The 10431-nt window shown below is 38.1% G+C and overlaps 2 protein-coding genes across 2 annotated transcripts; both read right to left on the bottom strand.

The window, feature by feature from the left end:
- Window positions 1-731: 731 nt before the first annotated feature.
- Window positions 732-4018, bottom strand: LOC137739711 (probable carboxylesterase 11). The gene is made up of 2 exons (XM_068479392.1): window positions 2813-4018; window positions 732-1655 (listed from the first exon to the last, which is right to left on the bottom strand). Exons 1-2 carry the CDS (start codon window positions 3706-3708, stop codon window positions 1118-1120), a joined length of 1434 nt encoding a protein of 477 aa, XP_068335493.1. The 5' UTR covers window positions 3709-4018; the 3' UTR covers window positions 732-1117.
- Window positions 4019-5896: 1878 nt separating this feature from the next.
- On the bottom strand, window positions 5897-9550 carry LOC137738939 (serine/threonine protein phosphatase 2A 57 kDa regulatory subunit B' theta isoform-like). The gene is made up of 3 exons (XM_068478407.1): window positions 9394-9550; window positions 7440-8884; window positions 5897-6799 (listed from the first exon to the last, which is right to left on the bottom strand). Exons 2-3 carry the CDS (start codon window positions 8625-8627, stop codon window positions 6431-6433), a joined length of 1557 nt encoding a protein of 518 aa, XP_068334508.1. The 5' UTR covers window positions 8628-8884; window positions 9394-9550; the 3' UTR covers window positions 5897-6430.
- Window positions 9551-10431: the final 881 nt, after the last annotated feature.

The raw sequence follows: 10431 nt of genomic DNA, 5'->3' as shown, positions 1-10431 counted from the left end.
AAAAAAATTAAATAAAGGTGTAATGTATAGTACCAAAAAAAATAAAAATGTGATTTTTTATTAAAAACGAATAATACCAAAAATATTTCGTTAAAACTCCCAATAAACAATCACAACAAAATTTGTTTGAGTGAAATTTTAATTTGAAGAAAAAAAAAAGTAACTAATCATGTATCGTATAGCTTTTTATCGATTAAAGAGACACTAAAATAATGAGATTAAATCACATTTAACATTATCTTATAAGCATGTTTATATTATAAGTAACTAGACACTAAAATATGTATTTTCTCAGTGTTTTCCCAACACCAATACATAGTGTAAATAAAGGTAAATAATGGGGAATGGAGAAAACATAGGTTAACATACGACTTCCTGACTCCAATTATTTGGAATGGAATTTCACCCCTTCCAAGGCCATGTGCCCATTTGTCTCTTTCATTGCCATTTAACACCCCTAGTTAACTTTTTAATCATTCCTCTTATTCAAAATATTCGATCTGATAGTTGAAAATTGAAAAGAGTGAAAAATAAAAATGAATGTTTTCGGTTGTGTGAATAGTATTATCCTAAAAATATATAGCGCTCCAGAAACCCTAAATCGAAACGAAGATATATATAAGAGAGATCATAGAGGCATCATTTCATTTCATGAGGCTCTAAATAAAACAACAGCAACAACAAAACCTTATCCCACTAAGTAGGGCCGGGTTCATAAGCGTCTAAATGCATAAAGAAATTTAATTGAATTGAGAACTATATTAATGAGAAACAGTAGTACATCATAATGCACAGGGAAAAAAAAATGGCGCAAGAAAACGTCCGAATGCGGCGCTCCTTGCTACAAAGGGAGGGTAAACATTTCACAGCCTCATGTACAATCCTACTCTCAGGCAACTTCTCTATCTTACAAAAACACAGAACATGACACAGTCACAAGGGATGATTTCGAAACTGAAACAACCCAAGAGATCGAAAAGGAAACCACCAAAACAATGTCGTAGAATTCCAGGTAATGACAGCAAAACCTGTTTTCTCTGGCTCAGTTTCTAACAGAATACACCAGCGGAGATGATTGTGCTGTGTGGCACCATCACTCGGGGTGTTTGTCTCCTACCTAATATGAGAACTCGTGACCTCGAAGTGAGATGTATTTCTTGACCCAGATGGCGATGTCCTCTGCACAAGCCTGAGCCTGAGGGGTCTTGAGAAGCATATCAAGGGTTGCAAATTCGTGAACTGCATCTTTATACTCCAGTACAGGTGCATCAACGTTTACCTTCCGAAGTTCCTCTGAGTAAGCAATGGCGCGGTCTCTCATCCAATCATGTTCTGCCACTACTGTAAGGGTCGGAGGCATAAGCTTTAAAGGTGGGCCCCTATCTGGGATGAGGGGATTGGCAGCTGGGTGATCCAAGCTATACTCTTCCTCAGGTAAAAATAGTTTCCATGCTAGTATGCACATTGCCTTGTCATAGAAATAGGAGTTTGCCAGTTTTATCTCAGAGTGGGTGGGAACACTTCCAATGAAGAACGGGTACATCAGGACCCGTGCAACCACCTTCACAGGGTCCAAAAGCTTGCCTGCCTCTACAGCTTTCCGGGCCACATAGTCCGCAATGTTCGCACCACAGCTTACACCAAGGAGAACACATCTGTTTGTGATATCAGAACAAGAAGTTAGAAATTTCCCATGTAGCCTTCTTAAATTCCAAAAGCGGGAAAAAAGAACAAACAGAAGAAACTATACTACAGAACGAGAAAATGCAGATAATAAGTGAATTTATACCTAATGTAGGCAAACAGCTATTCAATTTAAACAAAAATGGAATCGAGATTGTGCTGCCAATCAACTGGAATGTCATAGAAGAAGGGAAGCAAAATGCAGAATGCTGACGGACTTAGAGAGACAGCTGAGTAAATCTTCAAAAATTAACGGAACATAAAAGTAAGACATATTCTTCTCTGAAGGGGAATCATTAAGATAATGATGTCACGCATTGAAACCCCGTAGGCCAATACTGGGCAACAAGACAACAAGTTAGTCTTATATATTTCATTGTGCTTAGGTCATTCCATAGCGGATATGCCAGTAGCTTCTAGAAAGCAAAGATAATCTTACATCAACATATAGAAATACTGCTCCACTTCTACTGGTTCCTTAACCTATATACTCTTTTCACTTTTCATCAAGAAATCTTGAGATTTGCGAACAAATTTGGGATGAAAGCAAAAACTGTTTTTCTCTTAACCTACATGAATCCAGCATATACTCTAATATAAGGGGATCAACATATCAAAAGGGGCAAAGAAAAGCAGAAATTACTTTAGAAACAAACCTTACCAAATTCTCTGGCAAATTAAAATTCAGTCATCAATCGATACTTGCCCTTCTAAGTTGAAATTAGCCCTATTAACCAACCAGTGTATCTATTTATATACATATACGACTGAATTGACATTAACCGAAGTTCTTGGGAGATGGAAATGAACTCAAAAACTAAAGCATTGCCACCAGCAACCAGCCTAGACAATTATTTTAAGTTGGGAAAACGGGTCCCAAGATTTGGCTAACAATATTGCCATTATTAAACCAATTGGCAATCAAACAAGTATCAAAACTCAGTTACGAGAAACCAATAACAAGAAACCAACTCACGCATCTCGTAAACTCCAAAGAAATGCACTTATGTAAATCACACTATCAAAATCCACAAAGTGAACTAAGAAACTGTAAACTCATATATCACCATCAATCATAACACACTAGATTAGAAATGCAAGTTAAAAGTGATTAAAACAAGATTATAACCTTGTTGGATCTCCATGGGCAGCTAACCAGGGCTCAACCATTGACGCCCCGAACGAGTCCACGATATGCCTATGAGAATCAGTCTTCTTAAACTCCGTAACGCCACCGAGCGCTCCCTTTCCACTTCCCATGGACTTACAACACTCAGCTAAATTCGCTTGCTTCCCAAGCCAATTCAACACCTTCAACCCGTCCTCAAATGCTGCAGGGTACCGATTCTCCGGGGCAAGCCGATAACCCACCGCCAATACTACGACGTCACAGAGCTTCGCAATCCGCCTGCAGAAGATATCATTGGCCACCGAGTCATTACTCCCACTGACCCAACCGCCGCCGTGAAACTGCAACATGACCGGCAATTTTCGACCTGTCCTGGTCGAATTGCCCGGCGAGTAGCCTCTGTACACTCCGGCGCCGGCATTGGCCATCAAATTCAATCCCTCCATGTCATTGCTACACCCATAACTGTTCCGTCTCTGCTCACTTTTCGCCAAATTGGACACCGCCGGATTGCCATAGCTGTTGCGCCGAGAAGGGGTGGCCGGTAAATTGTTAAGGCTCTGCCGGACCGGATCGGCTCGGTCGGGCCCGTTATTGAGATCGGATCGCTTCGGTGCGGCGATAACCCTAGGCTTGGAAGCGGGTTCGGGTGGGGCGAGGGCGGACTCGGGGAGGAAGATTCGGATAGAAAGAGAAGTGAGGGGGTCGATGTGGATGTCCTTGGTGGCGACGCCGTCGTCAAATACCGGATTGGGTGCGGCGATGGTTTCTTCGGGTCGGGAGGTGACGCCAAAAGGGTTGAACTCGTCGGGTTGGTTTTGGATCCGGTTCTGCAAACGGTGCTTCAAGAGGAACTTGAAGAACACGCTGTAGAGCTGCACAGCTACGCTTGGCATTTCTCTCTCTCTCTCTCTCTACAAATTGTTGGATTTGCAGAGACTGGAAAAATGAGAAATGGGGGGTGGGATTTTCTGGGTGTTAGCGTAAATTCATGGCGGATTAAGGATTGAGATTAAGGGTAAATCAATCTCCCCAGTGAAATTGGATTCACATGGGATTAGGGTTTTGTAATCGGAGAGAGAGAGAGAGAGCTTCAATCTGAATTTTAATGGCTTCAATGGCGTCTCTCGGATGGCTGCGGCTGGCTTGGTCAAATTTTATCATTTTTTATTTTTCTCAATTTTTTATGATTTCCAATTTATTTTATTTTCAAGGAGAATTCTGGATTCTGACTTCTTTGTTTTAAAAGAGAAAAATATTTATTAGCAAGAGGAATTATCAAGTGTTTCATCTGCACGCTATGATGGAGGTACTTGCTGCATTTTTAAGTGTACGCCAAACCACTTGATTGTGGAGTACAACAATTACATAAGATGTAAAAAATCTTACGTCGACTGTTTTGACAAAAAAAAATTGGTTTTTTGGTTTTAGCGGAGATATTAAAATCGTATATTAATTGACATTTTTTATTTTGCTGTCAAATTTGAAGAAACGTTAAAATTTATTTTATTTTATTTTAATGTATATATGTTTTATTTTTCTTTGCTTATTAATTATTTTATTATTAAATTATGACCTACTTGATTTTATAATAATAATAAAAATTATTTTAATTTGACGTTGAGCTGGAATATGAGACTTTACAAAATGTTATTTTGTTGCATCATCTATAAAAATAAAATTTAACATCTTAATTTGACAACCCCATTACTTAGTTCGGAAGTTGTTTATTTCTCAATTATAACATTTATTTAAGAATTTGCTATTTAAACCACATTTCTTAAATAACGATAGTAAAATAAATAAATTAATAATGAGTATAATAAAGTTCATCTCTTCATTGAAGCTAAGATCATTAAAAATCTAAATTTTTTTACTTTAGTGTGGGATTTAATATATTGAATTAAATGGTGACTATGAGTGTAATTGATGCTCCAAAATAGTTGTCCCGCCCTCCTCCTCAACACATGATTAAAATAATCGCCATACTATTCTCTTTATTGTAAATAAATATTTTAAAGTACTAATAACAACTCATTTATAAATATGAAAATGTGAAATTACTTAGACAACCAGCTAATTCTTAGTCTACAATACTTTTTTTTTTTTTCTAATATCGAAAGAGATTTCAAAGTTTAACGTTTTGTTTTGAAAGTGCTTTTAAAATGATCAAAAACGATTTTAATGAGAGCACTTTTGGAACCAATCATCAGTAAAAATGCATGTGAATCTTGAAAAAACACTTTAAGTGCTTCCTATAAGAAGCACATAACTGATGCTTTTGGAACACATAAACACTTTCACCAAAAACGATTTCAATCATTTTAAAGACACTTCTAAACAAGTCCCAAATCCTGTTTTGGATTGGTAAAAAGAAGTAAACAAGTGGATAATCATGATTTGACTATGAAAATTGAAGAGATAAGGTAGGAGTCTCTCTCACTTTTCATAATCACTCCATCTTTCTCCTCTTCATCTGCGTCATTTGACGAGTAACTTCAATCAGTTTTTTAGTTCAGAACATAAAATAATCAAATCATCCTCCCATTTCCTTTTCATTCAATTTGTTTCCAAGTGTGTAATTGGACCAATTAGTATATCCTCGTCAGCTACAGATAGGCCATTAATAATTGGAATCAAACATGAATTATTGTTCAAACCAGGTGCAATCAAGTGGGCCACAGAGCAGTCAAGATAACGTTATTTCAAACTAATCATGCACTATCTCGCTCCCGAAATGTTAGGATGATGGTATTTCAGACCAATTAGGCACTATCCCGCCCCCATTGTTAGGATGACAATATTTCAAACCAATCATGCATGTCCCATCACCGAGATGTCAGGATGACAGTAACGCTAAGGAGACTCTCAAACTGTGACTCTTTATGGACTCTCTGACACCTCACAGTTTAATGTCTATGCTCATGCCAATATTATATAACATTGTACCAAAAACATGAAGTGACAGAGAATCTCGGGATAGTCTCACTTTTGAGAGGGTCTCCTTATCTTTTCTCTCCAAACCAATCATGCACTGTTCCACCTCCGAGTTGTTAGGATGATGGTATTCCAAACCAATCATGCTCGGACTGAACTCCGGAATTTAGGCGTTACAGGGATGGATACATTTTACAAAAGCAACATAGTTTGACGATGATGAATTGATGATGATACATACAATACAAGTAAACGAAGATTGAGGAAGAGGATGTCTCTATTAAACCAAACCCCAAAATATGTAACCACTGATACGTCAATTTCAAGCTTTTTTGTAAACTTTAGAACCCCGACGACGAAGGATCAGCTTTACTCGCCACACCTGCCGAGACCATGCTTGTGTTGTGGCAGCAGCACCCCCGTTGTTCTTCTACACCCAATCCGATATGTACAGCCCAACATCCCGATATGGAAAGCCGAAAGGGGGCTAACTGTATGCCAGATTGAGCAGCCATAAGTGTATGCTCTGTGACTTGATCACCGGACAACCCAAATTTCTGCATGTAGGGGAGGAGCCAACAACAAGAAGATTGACATCTCAGAACTTATACAGCAACGTCAGTTTATCGACTGCATAATAATTTGAACATCGAAACCACTGTAATCACATCACGGGGTATCTCAAAGTTCCAAGCCAGAAGGTTTGCCGGTGGCTCCTTTGGGGGACACAAGCACTGCTTCATTGCTCGTAGCATTCTTTGCAGCAATCTCTTCCAAACGTTTCCAAGTATTTTCACGTTTCAAACCATTTACAGTCTCTTGTGCTTCATCTTCCTGGAATTTGAGCAAGCATTCCTCAAAAAGCTCAGGGTCAATATCAGAGAAAATCTTACGGACGTTTAGTGTCAGGCTCTGTACTGCCTGGTTCCAGTGGTTTCTTGCATTTTTCTCCAATGAAGGGAATATGATTGGCAGTAGGACATGGCGGTTCTGTTTGATTAGGTTCGCAATGTGATCATTATTCCATAAGAACAGAGCTCTCTCTGCCACCTGCAAATGAAGCACGAACTCGATATATGAGATTGAGCAAGAGAGCTTAGAGCAGACAGAGCAAATCTAGAGTACACAAACAAACTATCATGAACCCATGTTAAAGAAATCGTAAATCTAAAGTACAGAAATAAATTAAGGAAAATATCGGTTTCCATTTTGTTTCAATGCAGTTGAAAACCAAAATCACGTTTTCTTCTACATAAGATAAGGCCCGTAGATCGTTCCATAACTGACTTAGCTATGACCAGAAATTTCCTTTCAAAGATACCGACCAACTTGTTACTCTACGGGTTTCATTTTTAATTACAAGAAACTTAATAGATTCCAGAACAGACCAGAATATTGCAAGAGTAACTCAAAACAGCATCTTAAGATCTACGATTTTAAATTTTGAAATGCCTAAGGTGCATCTTCACAAAGAAATATACCAACAAAAGTTCATTAAAATATTACTTTCTCCATGGTACCATAATTTGTAAGCTTTGAAAAGATTCCACAGAGGATACAAACAAAATGAAAAAGCATATAACTCAACAGACATACTGCTATGCTTGAAATAACAAAGGTTAACACAGGCCTGTACAGAAAATAGGAAACTAGCAAGAAGAAAACAGATGAAAGTGGAGAGGCTGCCCACCTGAAAATGTGAACTGCTCAAGCAACGACCAATTTGGCGAAACAGCGGCACCATGCAGCGCTGGAACTCTGCAGGCTGAGTTGCTTCTAAAACTTCTTCCAGTTCACCTAAGAACATGACCTCCTTAGAACTATTTGTAATTGGCCAATATTTGAGTAAACCACGAATTATTGTATCAGCAAGTTTGCAGTCTTTCTCCACAAATTGAGTAATGCAGTACGATAACTGCTGGTGGTACAAGGGTATGCATTTTGGTTTGTGAAGTGGAATAAGCACTCGAACAAGAAAGAGTTTGTGCTCTTCTTTCAGGGGCAGAGCAAAACCGTTTATTATACTTCCCAAAATCTCTAACAGCTCTGCAATCCCATTATGCTTTTCAGTTTCAAAAATAAAATGATAGAAGATGTTGTTGATTGCTTTCCGGATGAACGGGCGGTACACCATAAATTTCCCATAGATGCGGTGCAGAACTGTTTTCAAGTAATCCCTCTCTCTGTGGTCCTCTGAATCAAAAAGACCTAGCAACCTGAGAACAAAGGAGTGATCTATGTATCTCTTAGCCAACTTTGCATCCGTCTCAGGTGATGCCACAAACCTCAGGAAGAATTCATACACAATTTGCAAGTGCGGCCATGCTGGGTCCATTGAAGGCTCTTCCTCTTCTAAGTCAAAGGCCTCTAATGCTTTGTTTTCAAGGGGTGTAGAAGTGAGTGTTCTAAATAAATTTATGCTCACCATCTTTACGATTTCTTGCATGACAGTTTCTGAGAATTTCCCATTAGCAGAAGCAATGTAATCCACAAGCTCTACCAATGTCTGTCGCTTAATCTCCTTTTCCTTGATGTTCTTCGTTGGGTCATTGAAGTCAAAGACAACACAACACAAGTTCAACTTTTTTATCAACAAATTCTGCTTCTCTGCATTCGGGACATCTTTGAAACTAGGCAATGCCTCATATGGAGAAGCCAATGAGTTCCCATTAAGCCTTGAAGTCACATTTACTCCAAAGTTTGGAGTAGAATTAGCGCTCGAAAAAGATGTAGTACTCGAGCTCGCGTACTTGTTACTTGATATAGAGTTGCCTCTTGAACCGGTGGAAGCATTTGAATTAGAGGTAGAGGATCCTCCCACACGATGCTCAGATGACTTGGGCTTCCTCGGGAGCCTATTAAGTATCTGTTTGATCATAACTCAATCGACAAAGGAAAAGCTACTAGAGCAAACACAGCATCGGTGATACCCGAAAGACAAGTCTAATCAGGCTAGAAAACCCCAGAAACACAAAGCCAAAATCTGGCACAAAGAAGCAAGAACCGAAACCTATAAACTTCTCATGTCTTTCCTTGGTAAACACAGTGACTTCCCCTTATTTAGAAACCAATGTTCAAACCCAGTTGGGGAAATCTGGAGCAGTGATACCAAACCCACCTCAAATGAGAACAAAGCTGCATATAAAAATCCATTCGGACCCGAAAGTTAAACAGATTACTAGAAATTTCCAATCTTTAATTACCTAAACAATGCAAAAACAACAGCTTTGCTAAACTTTAATCTCTGATCCATTAGCAAAAGCAAAATCCAAGTAAAGCTTGACTTTTTACAACAAACAATCTAACATCACAACCTATATCGGGAAACCCAGATGTAGAAAACCTCAAAACAATCGAATTTGTGCTCCAAGATTAGAAAGTTTGACTTGTGCAAAGACCCACATAAAAAAATAAACGAAAAATACACTGAAATTTTGCCCCTTTTCACCAAAATTGACAAGAAATTCAGCTGGATCATGACAAAACAAGATCTGGAAAACCCATTTGGCATTCTCCAACAAAGATTAACATGCACAAATTTCAAAGCCAGAAAGTGGAAAGTTATTGCAGAGCTGGAAAAACATGCAATGAAGGGAACAGAGTCAATTTTCGGAGAAAATAATGAAATGTTCGGAGATACTTACAGAGAGAGAGGTCGGAGCTGTTGTTTCTTGTCTTGCCTTTTGGAGATAGAGAGAAATAGGAAAAAGGTGGGGTGGGAGGGGTGTTGAGGAACAGAAAATCTTTGGCGGCTGTAAGCCCTTGTTTTTGTCCGATGATTTTTCTTTCTTTTTTCTTACATGAAAATTGTAAAATTTATGGTTTTGATTGAAAAAACGAAAATAAAAAAAATTGTCAAATTTATAATATTATTTATTAATTTATTTGTTTTAACTTTGATCAGGAATTTAAATTTTCAACCTCAAAAGACCAAAACTGTTCCTCCGTGCTCTCACTTTGATTCACTGCAGATGACGAGAGTCGAGAGAGGTCGCATTTGACTAAAATAGCCCTCCAATCTACAGACACTTTCGGTTGGAAAGAGTCTTTGGAGAAGAAAGTGAAAGGTTGAAATTGTAATTTTAGCACTTGACAAGAGTAAACTGCTTATTTGCCTCCTGAACTATCACCCAGCTTTCGATTTTCCTCTTGAACTTTTTAATTGGAAAATTAAGGACTTAAACTAATTTTTTTGGCCAATTTGCCCCTGTTGTTAATTTTTCATTCATTTCATCCAAATTTCTGTTAAATGAAAGCATGTGCACAACGTGTGTGAGTAGTTCGGTCACTTCATTCTTTAAAATAATTGAAAACCTTAGATTTCTAAAATATAAACTTATGCAAATATGTGTGATTCTATAGCTTTTGTGTCTGAATGTCTAGTGAAGTGATGTTTTTGTTCACAAATGAGAGTTACGAGGTTTGCACATGATAAAAGTTAACATTAATTTGGATGAAATCTATGAAAAACTAATGGTAGGGGGGAAATCAGCCAAAAAAAATTAGTTTAAGTCTTTAATTTTCTAATTAAAAAGTTCAGAGGAAAACGAAAGTTGGATGATAGTTCAGAAGGTAAATCGGCAGCTTACTCCACTTGACAAAGCCAAGTGAGATGTCACTGTGCAGTGTGCCCTTTAACGGACGGCCGCAGTCAAAATTTCAGTAAAATTGTTTGATTACAA

This window comes from Pyrus communis, chromosome 7, assembly GCF_963583255.1.
Source record: "Pyrus communis chromosome 7, drPyrComm1.1, whole genome shotgun sequence".
Classification (NCBI taxonomy): domain Eukaryota; kingdom Viridiplantae; phylum Streptophyta; class Magnoliopsida; order Rosales; family Rosaceae; genus Pyrus; species Pyrus communis.
Note: the sequence above shows the minus strand (reverse complement) of the source record. Positions and strands in the feature narration are given on the sequence as shown.